We start from the raw sequence: 17,615 nt of genomic DNA on the forward strand, positions 1-17,615 counted from the left end.
TATTACCATTAACAAAGGTTCAATATTGGGTCCGATCCTGTTTACAATTTTCATTAACATTACATCAACTATAAAAAAAAACCTGTAATGTCCATCTCTACGCCGATGACACAGTTCTGTATTGTACCGCTAACACTGCACATTCAGCCATTTAAAACTCTCCAGCAAGCCATCGACAAACTACAACATTCTCTCCTCAATAAATGAGTTCTCAATTCAGACAAAAAAATACATGATATTCTCAAGAGCCAGACATATTGCAGAAGATGGTCTACATATCATCACTTTAACGGGACACATCATTGAAAGGGTTTCACAATACATACTTACAAGTACATTAAAACAAAAAAAACACCTTATACAGAAACAAAACAAACTTCCCTTTGTTCTGTATAGGAAATGGATCATTCAGGCTGTCTTTTTATCAGTTCTGGATTATGCTGATGTTATCTATAGACTATAGTCTATAGTTATCTAATAAACTGGTCAAATAGTAATTATCCAACACGCTCTAGTGATTAATGCTTAATGCTCAATGTTCCCCGGACAAATACTGAATTTGGAAAAACTGCTTTCAGTTTTTCTGCTGCTTCTACCTGGAACATCTTACAACATTCACTCAACATTACAACTCAACGCAATTATAACTATGGACGGGTTTAAAACTATGATAACCAATAACTCTGCCTTTCACTGTAACTGATTTTAATGTTTTTGCATGTGTTTTGACTGTGCTGTTTTGTGTTTTCTCTGTACTCTCCACATCATTGTAATTGAGGGGTTGCCCTCAATAATTCCTCGAGAAATAAATAAGGATAAATGAAAAAAAATGAAAAAAATCTGGCAGAAAATGATAAACTTACACTTTCTTTTTTGCAGGTTTATTGTAGTAAATACTCTTTGTGTGTATGTCAACTGATTTCTCAAAGCCATAATGAAATTTTAGATGGCACTTGACATTTTAAAACTATGTGATTGAGAGAGAAGATCCAGTTTCCCCTTTATAGGAGGTTCAGTTCGCGTGCTCGAGTATTTTGCATAGGTGCGCGCTCCCGCGTCCGCGCTCCCGAGGTTGTGTAGTCACGTGGTCCTCTCGGAGCCAATCGGTTAATTGTAGATTCGGTTCTGAGCGCGCACCCGTCAGCGGAGGAAAAGAGAGGACAGAAGGCGCCAGAAAGACGAATACAGCGCAATTAAGCGGTTATTGTGAAAAAACCCGCACACTAAATACAGCCAGGATGTCAGAGGAAAAGCCAAAGGTAAGATATAAAGATTTAAAGAGCTCTAGATTGGTATTGATGGCTCTGTAGAGCTCCTGACAAACCATTTCTCAGATGTGCAATCTAAAATGGCCTGGTTTGCACGTTTCTCTGAATCGGCGCAGTGTTTGTTTCGCAAATGAATGAGCGTCCGCACATCCATATTTACATTTACAAGCGCTTACAAATCGCCCCGTCGTTTGAACTGAGAGATATTCTGCTCTAGTAGAAAGTAGCCTCGAAGATTGAGAGTAGAAATGTCAATTACACCATGATTGTCATTTGCGGATTTTTTTTTCTTTGTCGAGCGGGACCACGTTATGTCCGCAACGCCGCAAATGCCGCAAGCGACAAAAGATCCGCTAATGGAGGTGACGCACGCAGATAAAAGCTAAAATAGTAGCCGTGCTATTCCTGCTGTCTTTTAATGTGTCACTGCTTGTTTTGCCTCAGCACAACAACACAAAACGGCTAGCAGCGTTAGCCGGTAGCTAAAGTCGGCATTGGTCTTAAAGGGCTGGCGTGCCAACCAGCTAGCCCGAAGCTAACCATGCTAACGTTAGCATCTGTGACTGAAGCAACACAATGTTTTTATGTGGGTTTTTTTTTTACCTGTGCCTTTTGTATTTTCTTGGTTTTTTTTCTGTGCTTATTGTGTTGTTGTTTTTTGTATATTTTGTGTTTTTCTTTTTTGTATTTTTTTTTTGTGTTTTCTGTTTTTTTGTAATTTTATTGTTTTTTTGTTTACAGTGCAGTAACTTAACATATTTCATGCTCAAATGCATGTATAACAGTATAGTCAAGTCAAGTCAAGTCAAAGTTTATTTATAGAGCACATTTAAAAACAACCTCAGTTGACCAAAGTGCTGTACAGTTATTCAAATAGAATAAATCATACACAAATAGGTATAAATAAAACAATAAAAACAATGAAAACAATAATAGTATAAATAGGAATACAAAAGGTTTGAAGCAAATTAAAAATAACCACTTACTGTGATTTCTTTTTTTTTGACAAAATGATACATAAACATGTTAAATATATTAAATATATGAGTGTTTGGTCCCTCTTACTGCTAAAGTAACTATTTAAAACAAATTACTATTATTATAGTATTAGGTCATTTAGTTTTAAATCAAATTTGGATGAATGAGTCATTTTTGACCCATGTGTGTAAAATTGATGTTATAATACAAAAACTATTTTTCTTAAGTTATGAAAGGAAAAATGGATATCATGATCAGTTGTAATAATAATGCAGGTCATTTTTGACCCATGTTGTGCATCAAAGGGTTAAATATGTTTACAGTGCAGTAACTTAACATATTTCATGCTCAAATGCATGTTTAACAGTATAAATAGGAATACAAAAGGTTTGAAGCAAATAAAAAAATAACCACTTACTGTGATTTCTTTTTTTTTTTTTACAAAATGATACATAAACATGTTAAATATGAGTGTTTAGCCCCTCTTAGTGCTGAAGTAACTATTTAAAACAAATGACTATTATTATAGTATTAGGTCATTTAATTTTATATAAAATTTGGATGAATGAGTCATTTTTGACCCATGTGTGTAAAATTGATGTTATAATACAATACAATATAATAATATAATACACTTCTTCATAAAGTATGAAAGGAAGATTGTTATAATGATCAGTTGTAATAAAAAAAAATATATTCAAAGAATACTTGGACTATTTAATCATAAAATAAATTGATTTAAAAAGATAGAGCAAAGAAACACACAGCCAGCATTAAATAACATGATAAATGAATGCAGGTCATTTTTGACCCATGTTGTGCATCAAAGGGTTAAATATGTTTACAGTGCAGTAACTTAACATATTTCATGCTCAAATGCATGTTTAACAGTATAAATAGGAATACAAAAGGTTTGAAGCAAATAAAAAATAACCACTTACTGTGATTTCTTTTTTTTTTTTGACAAAATGATACATAAACATGTTAAATATGAGTGTTTGACCCCTCTTACTGCTGAAGTAACTATTTAAAAACAAATTACTATAATTATAGTATTAGGTCATTTAATTTTATATCAAATTTGGATGAATGAGTCATTTTTTACCCATGTGTGTAAAATTGATGTTATAATACAATTACTTTTTCTTCATAAAGTATGAAAGGAAAATGGATATAATGATCGGTTGTAATAAAAAAAAAAGATATTCAAAGAATACTTGGACTATTTGATCATAAAATAAATTAATTTAAAAAGATAGAGCAAAGAAACACACAGCCAGCATTAAATAACATGATAAATAAATGCAGGTAATTTTTGACCCATGTTGTGCATCAAAGGGTTAAATATGTTTACAGTGCAGTATCTTAACATATTTCATGCTCAAATGCATGTTTAACAGTATAAATAGGAATACAAAAGGTTTGAAGCAAATAAAAAATAACCACTTACTGTGATTTCTTTTTTTTTTTCAGTGCAAGAACAGCAGACCAACATTAATTGCAAAAAGTAATTTTGTGCATTTTTACACTGCACATTTAAGATTTCATGCTCAAATGCATGTAGTTGTACTGAGGGCCACTTCAAGTGAGGGTCCAGGCTGTATGTGGCCCCCGGGCCTCCAGTTGCCCGCCCCTGCTCTAGTGTAAGCTTGAGTGTAAAGTTTGTGGTTTACCTGTTGTTAAACTGGTTTGTCTCTGCAGGAGGGAGTAAAGACTGAGAACGATCACATCAACCTGAAGGTTGCAGGGCAGGATGGGTCTGTGGTCCAGTTCAAAATCAAAAGACACACACCGCTCAGCAAACTAATGAAGGCGTACTGTGACCGACAGGTGAGCTGGAAGCCCCAAATGACTGCTTTTTAAATGTCCTCCTCTCCAACGTAAGATAGAATTATGTTGGATTTGCTGCAACACCTCAGTCAGCTCCCCATTAGGTCCACTTTACACTTTACCTTGTTATTCCCATGTTAAAAAGTACTTCATCTTCTCCTGCAGGGCCTCGCAATAAGGCAGATCAGGTTCAGGTTTGATGGCCAGCCGATCAATGAGACGGATACACCTGCACAGGTAAGATATATGCTACATTCACCATTATATTCTCTTTAAACCTCATTGATAGGGCTGGGCGACATGGACCAAAAGTCATATCCTGATAAATTTAGGATGAATATCAATATACGATATATATCCTGATATTTTTGTCACAAAGTGAGAGCAAATGTTCAGTCAAAGTCAAATATGACATGTCACAAGTAGTGGTGACATGTAGTCATAGTATTGAAACTGTTTATTTAAGTGAACATAAATACTGTATAACAACAGGAGAACCTTTTTTTAAAGTCAAAGCTCCATAAAGTGCACTTTTTTTGTGTTCAATATCTTTATTGGGATTTTCATATAACAAAAACAACAACAAAAAATAAAGATAAATATAAAGCAATCGGCTGGAGAAACATGAATGGAAGGTTATGTCATGTATTTAAAAAAATAAAGCTGTACAGTTTCTGCTCCTTCGCTTATATACAGCATGTCATTATGAGTAGCCAAATATACATTACACAAACCAACATAGACGGCCATAAAAACAAACAAACAGAGCTGTCTTAGACAAAAACAACCATAACAACAAGAACCACAAAGGGGTAGGCCATATCATACATAAATTAAAATAAATAAAAAAAGAGAGATCAATATGATACATAGAGATAAGTGGGGGATGTCCCACAGCAGCATCATATTATCTCACTTATAAAGTGCACGTTTAAATAAAAAAAATATCTTAAATAAAAATAGCCTATGAAATAAAATAGGCCAATCTTTTTCTGAAATAAATATATTTATATGAGAAAAGAATAACAAACATTACAAAAGAACTAAATATCAATTTTCTCTCACCGTTTACATGTTGTTAACTTTCATCAATGTTTTTTTTTCTGGTTTGTTGCTTCTGTTTTGATGACATGTATTAACCGAAATAAACGGAAACTAAACGAAAATATGACATTTATATATAAAGAGAGAAAAAACTGAACTATATCGATATATGCGATATGGTCTAATTCAAAATCACATTTAAAAATATATCAATAATATATTCATTCATTCACCTTTATTTAACCAGGCAGGTCATTAAGAACAAATTCTTATTTACAATGGCGGCCTGACAAGCGACAAGCGCCACTTGAGGGAAGGGGAGGTGGGCTAGGGAGTAAAACACAGTAAAGGTCGTAAAAACACAACAATAACAAATAACAATATATATATATATACACACACACACATATAAAATTACAACAATATCACAGACAGACAGCAGTCAACAAAAGAAATATGGAGAAAAATGGTGAGGTGGTATTACATGGTAGAAAAACATATATATATATATATATATATATATACATATATATATATATATATATATATATATAATCGCCCAGCCCTACTCACTGATATGATCTTTCTACATGATGGTGACACAATTCAGACATTCAGACTCTCTGAATAGCCTCTAATCAATCAATCTGATCAGTTATTGTTTCTATCCACTAACTATAACCTCTTCTTCTCCTCCTCTCAGCTGGAGATGGAAGATGAAGACACCATAGATGTTTTCCAGCAGCAGACAGGCGGGCACTGCTAAGCCCCGCCCACCTCATTGACGGCCACCCTCAGACCACGCCCTCAGCCACCTTCACTGTCCCTCCCCTCCCCATCGCTCCTCTCAGCCTATTATTATTATTATTATTATTATTATTATTATTATTATTTCTTCAGTTTAAAGATGTCTGTCATGGTTTTTCGTCAGGTGTGTGTGGGGGAGGGGGCTCCTCAGCTGTTTCTGTACCGTCTCAGCCAGGATTGAACTTTTGTGCGTGTCAACAGTCTCTCCGCTGGCCAATCAGGACAACATTTCTCCTCCTGGCACGCCAGGCTGTGATTGGACCAACAGTGCTTCATCACAGCTTCTCATTCACTCTGCAGTGAAAGCTTAGTATCAAGTAGTCTGTCACGGGTTTCATCCATCGGGGGCGAACGCGAGGCTCTGCAGGTTGTTTTTTTTTGTCCGGGGTCACGGTCAGTGGGCATGAAAATGTTTTGAAGTGGAAGCATCTGAACTTAATACACACTCGCCTTCCATTTCACTTCGCTTTTGTGTTTTTTTGTTTTTTTTGTCTGAACGGTGACTCCTGCTCTTCTGTCAAATAAGGTATTTTAATTCTCTCTGCATTTTAGGTGCTTTTGCTAAAGAGTTCTGCAATGTTTTTTTGTATTTTTTTTCCTTTTTCTTTTAAGAAATTAACACCCAGGGGGCTTGTTGATTTTTTTTTTTCATTTTTTTGATTTTTTTTCCTGTACAGAAGTATCAGAGTGGATGTTAGATAAAAGTTGTGGGGCTCTTGGACCAATACTCCAAAGACCGAACTTCTGTTTCATATTTGATGTACTTTGGGTCGCTCTAAAAAGCAAAACTGCAAGGTCAAAACTGTCACATTTTAAGGGAGTTTGTATTTCATTAATGTTATTTGCTTCCTCTTTGACTTCTACTAATTGACAATGGTTGTCTGTGGGTATCCGTGGTACAGACTTTTATTTGCTCATACAGACAAATTCCTGTTCAGGGGTGGGAAACTTACTGTATCCTTTGTTGGAGTTGGTTTGGCTCTTGTCTGTAAGGATAGTCTCTCCATGTGGAAACTTTTCCTTTTTCCCTATTTTCTGACAAAGCAGGCCAGTAGCCAGTCCCCATACTCTTCTTACAAGTGGCTCTGCTTGGTTTTTAACATTTTTTTTAGGGAAGAAAGTGGGAAGAATAACTGGGAAGTCGTTCCTCGATGCTGTTTTGGGGGTCAGCTGCCTCATCTCTTGTTTTGTCCTTGCGAATGTAGGCCGACGGCACAACTGATTCTAGATGTGTGTTTGAAGAGGAGCGGCTTCCAGTTTGAGCAAGGATATCCTACAAAAGTCAGTATGTTTTTCGTTTAAACACATTCTGCAGACACTTTTCACTGCTTTGTCGTCGACTGTCGAGCTGTTTTTTCATTGTTTGTAAAATAAAAAAGGCAGAGGTTTTCAAAAGCGTTCGTTCTAAAAAAAAAAAGCCTGACTGCTGTGTTGCAAACAGCGAAGATATGAGAAGATAGAAGTGGTGAGGAGTGTCTCCGGTGTTTTATTGACAGTCTGGAGAAGGCAACATGATCTCACAGAAATCCGTGAAATAGCCACGGATTTCGCTTAACTCAAAATCCGTGGAATAGCCACGGAATCGCTCAAATTTCTGTGAAACTGACACGGATTTCGCTACAATGCAAGTTAATGCCAGTCATATCCCGTGGCTATTCCAACATACAAAGTGATTATGTACATTCACTGAGTGAATATTTAGAAAATAAAACATATATTTCTCGCTACAAATGTGATCAAAATCCATTTTTATGCAGAAACTAAGTCAAAATATTGATTTTTCACTAAAAATGAGAGAACTGTCCGCCATGTTTTTTGTTCTGACCGCTGGGACCTTGAAAGTCACGTGACTTGGAACAAACCAATAGCCACGGGATATGACTGTCATTAACTTGCATTGTAGCAAAATCCGTGTCAGTTTCACGGAAATTTGAGCGATTCTGTGGCTATTTCACGGATTTCTGTGAGACCAGGTTGGGAGAAGGATGCATGCAGGTTGTTGCATACGGGGCGGGGCAGCGAGGCCAAACGGTGACGTTTGGGAGATAAGTGTTCTGGACCCACAGGGCCCCGTTCTTCACACTCTTCATCACTGAGTTGGCTTCATTTGATTGTTGACCGCCTGGCGTGAGCTTTGATTTCTCACTTCAGTCGGGAATAAAATGTGTCACAGTGACTTGGATAATGAAAACCCTTTAAAATTAACCAATTTTAAACTATTTTCACATGCTCAAGAAGCACCAATTTGATAAATATTGTCATATAAATGAACAGGGTTTGAGTTAAGTCATGCATATACAAATACAACACAATAAAAGCAGTGATATTTAAAAACTAACCAGTTCAGCTTTTTTGTTTGCTTCAGTTATACAGACATTTACAGCACAGGTTAAATTGTTGCATTAAAAGGTGTTTTAAGGTGAAATATGAGCTGCAGTTGCAGGTGACGTGGTGATTTTCATATTCATGCATTATTCTTCCTTCTTTAATATGTTCCCATAACGCTAATGGTAGCTTTGCTCAGCTGTGTCATAAAGTTGCTTTTTAAATGAAAACTACATCGTTCTATTCAAATAATGCCAGTACATGAACATTTTAACTGAATATTTAACATTGAAGAGGCTTCACTGTACTGCCACCTGCTGTTTGAAACGTTAATTTCTGCCCCCCCATGTACAAAATTACATTTTATTTAACCCTTTATCAGGCAAAGAACTATTTGGTAACTTCGGGTAGTATTTTGAGAAAAAAAGTAGCAAATTTATTAGATTAAAGTGGCAAATGTGCAATAAAAAAGTAGCCGATTTAAGAGATTTCAAGTGGAAAATCTGCGCAAAAAGTCGCATATTTACGAGAAAAAAGTGTGGAAAAAAGCGACTTTTCTCACAGATTCACCACTTTAAATCTCATAAATCTGCACATTTTTTTCTCGTAGATTTGCCTCTTTAATCTCGTAAACTTTTTTCTCAAAATATTATTTTCATGTTTTTTTTTACACATTCTGGCTGTATGTAATATCCTCCAATATTCTCTAGGGTTGAAATTTGCAAGTATTTCAATGAGTGCCCTATTAAGGGTTAAAGTGGTGAATCTGGGAGAAAAAAGTAGCTTTTTTCCCACTTTTTTCTCGTAAATCTGCAACTTTTTTCGCGCAAATTTGCCACTTTAATCTAGTAAATTTGCAACTTTTTGCTCGGAATATTACCTGAAGTTACCAAATATAGTTATTTGCCTGATAAAGGGTTAATGAGGGTGAATGACTTTAACAAGCATTAGATAAACTGTTCCAGAGTGGAGTCTGTGTGTGATTCCTCCTGAACAACAAATCACAAGTAGCCATTTTTCCGGTTTTTAGCTTTTTCTCCCTGTCTCACAAAATAAGAGCACAGTTATCATGGCAGCCTTCCACTTTGCATTTAAAGAGCCGAGTTAGCTGGACGATGTTGTTTTTTTGAGCCGGCTAACACGAGCTACGTATGTTCGTAAAGTACGAAGAACGGGGCCCGCGTCTTGTCATGTTATTTGTTTCTCTACTGATTTGTACATTATTTGTCGTCTTTTACTACTGTATACAATAAATATAGTTTGGTACTCAGATTTGCTGTCGTGTGCATTTTGTATTTGTGTGTTCAAAAATGTGTAAATTGTGGTACAGTTATCCCTGGGATATCTATAAAGAGGTAAAATAGGTATTTTTTTTATATGTTTTAGGGCAGGGCAAATTAATTGTCAACTATTTTGATAGTTGAATAATTGGTTTGAGCAGTTTTTTAAAGACTATAAGTCCAAATTCTCTGATTTCAGCTTCTTCAATGTGAATATTTCTGGTTTCTTTGTTCCTTTATGACAATAAACTGAATATCTCTTTGGTTTGTGGACAAAACAAGAGATTTGAGGACGTCATCTTGTATTAACCAAACAACTAATCGATTAATCGTTTAAATAATCGACAGATTAATCGATTAATGAAAATAAACGTTAGTTGCAGCCCTAAAAATTACCCCAAAAAGATGTAAAATTACCCAAAAAAGATGTAAAATTACCCAAAAAAATATGTAGAATTACCCCAAAAATATGTAAAATTAACCCCAAAAGATGTAAAAGTACTAGAGCTGCAACAATTATTCCATTAATTGAACAACAATCGATTATTAAGTGAATCGTCAACTATTTTGATAATTGAATAATTGGTTTGATTGGTATTTTTATACATTTTATTGACCAAACAACGATTAATCGATAATGAAAATAATCGTTAGTTGCAGCCCTAGTCTAAAATAACTTTTTTTTCACATTTTACCAGATTGACAATTTTTCTAATTATTTTTTAAAACGATACAAGACTTTTCCAAATGCATGTTTTTTAATCTAACCCTCTGGAGTCCATCTATTTATTGAAAATACACTGAGCATATTTTATTTACAGTAATAACTTTATTTATATAACAGACAAGCTGAGAAAGCCAGTTGAAAGTTTAATCATAGGAGCTTTCACAGTGTGCCATTTATGTTTCTAGACTGTTTTTAAATTGTGAATTTTCTTTCTACAATGAAAACTATTACTATTTATATTTACATGCTAATAGACTGTTTTATAGTTGTATTTATTTATTGTTTTTGCAATTTTTGTGTGTATGAATAGTAATTAAAAAAAAAGGTAAATTTCCATAGAAACCTGTGGGTTTTGTTTGTTGGAGTTTAAGAGTTAATTAATCTTATTTTAAGTGTTCAACATGCTTATTTCTAGATTTAATAATCATAATTTAAGAAATCTTGTCAAGGTAAATTATCTGTCCATGCAGCAAGATCATTTCCCTCAGATTTACTGTTTTTATCTGTTTTTTAGACACCTTTTTTGCAGTGTAAAAACACAATTTGTTTATTACTCAAAACAAGTTTTGCAGGTAGAGATTCCTCTCTGTGTGTTCGGTCCAGCAGAACCTGAAGCATTTTGTCATATGACAGACGGATCAGCCTGCTAAAGTCTTCTTCAGAGTTTGTCACATGTCAGAACACGGCCATCAGTGGATTATATATAGTTCATCAGTGGATTATATATATATATATATATATATATATATATATATATATATATATATATATATATATAATATATATATATATATATATATATATATGTAGTTCATGTATGATCCATTATGCAAGACGAGGTTTCAATTCCCTCTCAGGCCCTTGCTGCTAAAAATGCCAACAACCTCAGATGGAAACTGCACATGTCCTAGAGAGAGTAAACAGCTAGGTGGAGCCACTGAACTGTGATTCTCTGATTTGGTCTATTTGTGTCATAAACAACCTCCATATACTGGAAGACACAAATATATTTACCAAAATACAAGCAAACACATGTTGAAATGCTTAAAACGTTTGTAAAAGAACCCTGATACCATGCTTACTAAATCTACTGTCACTGTCTGCACTGTGCACCTGGACAACACTCCAAATACTGGAACATTTACTTCACCTCATATGTGAGATGTGTATTAATCATATTGATATTATATATCATATTTATACAATATTCTTGTCCTTTTGCACATTCTACTTATTTACATATACTTATACTCTTCGTAAATTATCTATTGTATGTATATCATGTAAAGTCAAGTATTTATATGCATATATAATGCCGGTACAATATATCATATTATATCATATCTACATGTATATATATATATATATATATATATTTATACATGTTTACATATTATATATTATGTATGTACGCACACCCTGCACAGGCTAAATATATGACACATTGCTGTTATTATTATTATTATTATTATCATTATTATTATTATTATTATTATTATTATATGCACATGCTGCCATTATTATTATTACTATATACTGTGATATACTGGCATAATTATTATACTGGCATTATTATTATTATTATTATTATTATTATTATTATTATTATTATTATTATTATTATTATATGCATATACTGTTGCTGCCATTACTATTATTACTATATACTGTGATATACTACTATTATTATACTGGCCTTATTATTATTATTATTATTATTTTAATTTATTTATTTATTTTATTCATATTGATATTATTATTGTATATATTTTATTATTATTTTAAAAAATATATTATTATTAATAATAAAATGTATTATTATTATTATATATTATATTCAGTACTATTATTATATTCTGTCTAGTCACAATAACATTACTACCATCATATCATCAGTACAATTACCATAATATTTCCAGGGTTTTCTTGATAATGATTTTGGTTATTATCAAGAAAACCATGTTAAATGTCTAGATATCAGCTATCAAATTAAACTCTTATCAGCTATTTTTGTTATTATCATTATATTGGTCCAAACAAATGTTCCTTTAGTTGTACCAGGCATTAAAATGAACAAGAAATTGAAGAAAACAAGGGTCCAAAAACTTTTTTCCATGACTGTACATGACATATGTTGCATTCATTATATAACAATATAACAATGCCTCTTGTATCATCCCTGTCAGGTACATTTATAAAAATAAACTAGACTGAATGAAGCAGGCTATAAAAAGACATGTTGATCAGGTCTGATAATTATTTAAAGTGGAATTTTATCACCTCGTGACTGATTTACAGCCTTAGATCTCATCACAGACCAGAATAGTTACATTCAGCACAACTATAACAGTGATAAGACGAGCAGCAGCAGTTAATGAGTCAGAACAGGAATAAGGAAAAACATGAACATACGCCGACAATCTGGATCCACGATTCTGCACCAAACAGGTCGATCCATGCCGTGCCTGGAAGGAAGAAAGATTAGTGGATGGATAGAGGAAGAAGAAAAACGATTAGTGAATATATTGTATCTTGATGTGATGTGGGTGCAGTCTGCGATCTTAATGTGCATTTGCCTTGTAAATGTTCCAGCCGGTCGATGAGAGGATTCAGAGATGAGACACAAGCTGCAGAGATGCCGACGTCTCATAAAACACAGTCTGATTATTACATGAGTGGCGCGTCATTACATTATTGTGTGACCAGGGAGGTCAAAAATGTGTATTTAACCCTCTGGAGTCTCCAAAAGCACCAAAGGATGACTTCTTCATCACATCAAGACCAAAATAAGACACAAAATGACACAAAATGACCAAAAAAGACATAAAATGACCAAAAAAGACATAAAATGACAAAAAAAAGACACAAAATGACAAAAAAAAGACACAAAATGACAAAAAATACACAAAATGACCAAAAAAAACCCCACACAAAATGACCAAAAAAGACACAAAATGACTAAAAATACACAAAATGAGAAGACAGAATGACCAACAAAAACAAAAAAGACACAAAATGACAAAAAAAAGACACAAGATGACAAAAAATACACAAAATGAGAAGACAGACACAAAATGAAAAGACAGAATGACCAACAAAAACAAAAAAAAACACAAAATGACCAAAAAAGACACAAAAATTACCAAAAAAAAAAAAGACACCAAATGACCAAAAAAGACACAAAATTACCAAAAAACACACAACAACAGACACAAAATGACCAAAAAAGTCATTGGTATTTTTCTTTATCCCCCTGGAGTCTCAAAGAGCGCCAAAGCATGGCTTCTTCATCACATCCAGACGTAAAAACAAAGCAGACCACAAAAAGACACAAAATGGCAAAAAAAAGACACAAAAGGAGAAGACAGAATAACCAAAAAAACCCCCACAGAAGACACAAAATGACAAAAAAAGACACAAAATTACCAAAAAAGACACAAAAAAGACACAAATGACCAAAAAAGACACAAAAACACATGAAAAGGATTAAAAAAATGGACAAAATAGTCCAAGACTCCATAGAGTTAAAAGTAATTTATCCCATTCAATCCTTCCAGGTTTGAAAAGTGTTTAGGTTTTTAATAAAGTTTTTGGTATGGTGCCAAATCTACTGACAAACAGGTTTCAGGTTTGCAAACATAAGACTTTGATGTTTAATTTGTTCTGTAGAATGCTGCAACGAAACATATCTTATGATGTTTATAGCGCAATAACATCTTATTTAACTAGTGCAGTGCCTGAGATTAAGTAGATTTTTCAATTATGACCAAATGAGGTTGTGTGTGAAAGTGGGATGTACAATGAGGTGTAATACTCTTGTACCCTTTAGAGTTTGGGGCTATTTTGTTGGTTTTTTATTCTTTTTCATTCTGCCTGTATTGATCACATAAAAATTGTTCACCATGCCATGTTGGTATCATTGTTTTCAGCACAACCTCACCTATATGACCTGATCTTTATTTTTTTTCATTTTAAGTTACTGGATCAAATTTTGAACACAAAAACCACACAAAAAACAATTATTTTTAAACAAATAACCCCACATAAAAACCACACAAAAACATGCATAAAAAACACACAAAGAAACATTAAAAACATTTAAAAAAACAATAAAAATTCCCCAAAAAACATTAAACACAAAATATTGCATTGAGAATGCTGAATGCACGCTGCAAAATTTGAAAAAACTTCAGTAAAATCATGTTACACTTGGTCATGGTGATTTTTACTTTTGCTGAAAAAGAGTTGATGCACTAAATGAGACATGGAAACTTGTGTAAAAGCCAAAACTTTAGAGTTGAGCTGACAGCAGGAAACATGCTGCTGAACGTTTTTACGTCGTGACGTCATGAAGAAGTCTTGATCTGGAGCTTTCAGGGACTCCAGAGGGTTTAAATCAAACCAGCGATCTGACCATCTAAAGGGGGGCAAGGCAATGACCACACATCACGTGACTCAGCACCACAAGTGACAAAATGTCATTGTTTATCTGTTTCTTTATTTTGTACTTGTACTTTACATGTATATTTCCATTTTTATCTAACTTTTTACTTCTACTCCACTACATTTTTAGGTAAATATTGTCCTTTTTACTCCACTACATTTAGCCAATTTTAGTTACTTTACAGGTCGAGATTTAACATAAAATATGTGATCAATTTAAAGTGATATGAATATATATATATGTGTGTGTGTGTGTGTGTAAATATAATTATAACAGTATATCAACTGATTAAGTGAGCCCTGTCTTTACAAAATTAAAACACTTCTTACATAATTGCATCAATACAAATAAGCTAACCTTACATTGTATGTACTGTACATAAACATATTTTACCACAGCTTAAAGGTGCTGGAAAAGCTTGAAAGTGCTTTAAAAGTGTTTGAATTGCACTTTGAAAAAGCTTGAACCCTGAATAATGCAATAAAGGTTTTTTTTGCACATTATATTTTAACCCAGCCCTTCCTGCTACTTTGCTTAATTTCACCGACCTGAGACTTCATTACATTTTAAACAAAGTTAATACTGCAGATCTTCTAGTAAAGCATCCTGTTGAGACTTTAATATCACAGCCGGATTCATGCACATACCTCAGTTTGTCAGGTAATAAACTCTGGGATCACAGTTAATATGATGATGGCTCAGCTCATATCCATCCGTCCATTAGTGGACCAAAGGTCACAGAATATGTTCTGTTTGGTTTGACTTTACATCACAGTTCGTCTGCTAAGGCTTCTTTCAGGAATTTTATTTTGAGGGAGAAAGTTTCTAAACTATTGCATGAAAATATTCTGTCAGTCAGCGTGTGTGAGCACTGGAGGAAGAAGTATTCAGATCCTTTACTTCAGTAAAAGTACTAATACCACACTGTGAAATTACTCCACTACAGTACAAAAGTCCTGCATTCAAAACTTACTGAAGTAAAAGTACAAAAGTATCAGCATGAAAATGTACGTAATGTAAGTGTCAAAAGTAAAAGTATACATTATGCAGAATGGACCCTACTTTTTTTTTTTCAAAACTTTATTTATTGAGTTTTGTTCGTTTTCCAAAAAACTAATATACAATGAACAACAACAGATAGTCATGAAACCCCTTCCCTCCCTCTCATAAACAACAGTCCTCTCGGAGGAGAATAAATAAATAAATAATAATAATTAAAAAAATAAAAATAAAAACAAAAAAATATATATATATACACATACATATACATAAATAAAGATAAAATAAATAAATATAAAAATAATAATAATAATAAAAATAATACACAATAATAATAATAATAATAACTAGAACATTTCCTCTGGGGAAATTTTGAAAGGGCCACGGGGGCTACTGCCGGTGTGTGTACACTATGATGAGACTCTTCAGAGATTTCAAACTATGCCCTTTAACCTCAAAATGTGTGTGTGTGTGTGTGTGTGTGTGTGTGTGTGTGTGTGTGCGTCCTGAGTTCTTCCTGAACGTCTACATATGTTTTTTTTTAAGAAAAATGAAAAAATAGCTTTGTTAGAGCGATCTAAAAAAACTTTAAAATCTCACTTTTTCCGAAATCTTCCTGCGTTTTTAATATGGGAGCCAATGAGGCTGTTGGTGCGTGTTGGTGGCGCATCTGTGCGTCCTACGCCCAAACTATAACTCTGACAGCTTTACCAGAGGATTGTGAGGGAGAAGACAAATTTTCCTACGTTTCTATGTATAAATTATTTCTGTAGAGTGGAATTTGCGGCCTGGAGCGCAGTTTTAAAATGTATTTTTTGACAATTTTTTCTCTCCCTCTACACTCTGGCGATGATGTCACACACTGTGACACGAACATTCCGTGCAATACACACCCATTATAATCTCAGAATTTCTCCAAAAATGATCATGGTCATTGAACAGGGATTGATAAAAAACTATATGACCTATCGAAACGTGGATTAATACACCCATACACAAGACTTGTGTCTACTGTTTAAAGTTTAAATGGAGTCTCTAGGTGAAATTATGCCGGAGAAGTAGACGTCTGAAAATCTTCAATTAATGTTCTTTTTTGCTCATTTACTTTCGGCCGTCCCATTCATTTCAATGCAAAATTTTGGGCAGTTTTTCGCGACTTATGTCGCAAATAAAAAACTATATGAACTCAAAGAGTTGCAGGACTAGTAGCGGGACGAAATTGCGTCCGCAAGAGGAATAAGAAGAAATCCACAGTATAACAGTAGTGCTCGGGGCTTTGCCTATTGCTATTGCTACAGCTATTGCTGTATGGGACCAGTGCTCGGTGCGATTGCCCCGAGGCCCTAATAATAATGAAATTAAATTAAAGACAGTTTAAGGCGGAGTTATGAAACGTGGTCACCATCCTATTTCTCTCCACCAATTAATTCATAACCATAGAACTCTAGCTGTGGTGCAAGATTGAAGCCATTCTGCAGCGGTATTGGTAACAGTGCCAATGCTTATCTGTTCACAGGCATTTGTATATTCATGTCATTCATAAAAATAAGGAAAGGCCTCCATATCTTATAAAAATCCTCAACTTTCCCTCTTACTATGTAGCTCAATTTCACGTTTAGCTTGCAACAAACAGAAATTGATTAGTTTGTGTTTCTTTGGATTTACTGGAAAATCTTCAGAGTACTTGAGTAAATGTACTTAGTTAAATTCCACCTCTGTATGTGAGCATGTACTCTCTCTCTCTCTTTTTTTTTCTCTCTCAGATCGGTGCAGCTCTCCCCTCTGGCAGCTCTGTGTCATCAGAGGCGGTTGAGGGAGGATGAATGACAGGCGGGTTGGTGATTTGCATGGCCGTGCTGGTTAAAAGGAGCTGCAGGTGCAGGATTCTCCACTCAGATGAATGAATTCCTGGC

General features: G+C 34.1%; 1 protein-coding gene across 1 annotated transcript; it reads left to right on the forward strand.

The window, feature by feature from the left end:
* Positions 1-1,136: 1,136 nt before the first annotated feature.
* On the forward strand, positions 1,137-7,322 carry sumo3a (small ubiquitin like modifier 3a). Its single transcript, XM_059353479.1, has 4 exons — positions 1,137-1,259; positions 3,948-4,076; positions 4,242-4,313; positions 5,824-7,322. Exons 1-4 carry the CDS (start codon positions 1,239-1,241, stop codon positions 5,884-5,886), a joined length of 285 nt encoding a protein of 94 aa, XP_059209462.1. The 5' UTR covers positions 1,137-1,238; the 3' UTR covers positions 5,887-7,322.
* Positions 7,323-17,615: the final 10,293 nt, after the last annotated feature.

The sequence above is a fragment of the Centropristis striata genome, chromosome 16 (genome assembly GCF_030273125.1).
Source record: "Centropristis striata isolate RG_2023a ecotype Rhode Island chromosome 16, C.striata_1.0, whole genome shotgun sequence".
Taxonomy (NCBI): Eukaryota; Metazoa; Chordata; class Actinopteri; order Perciformes; family Serranidae; genus Centropristis; species Centropristis striata.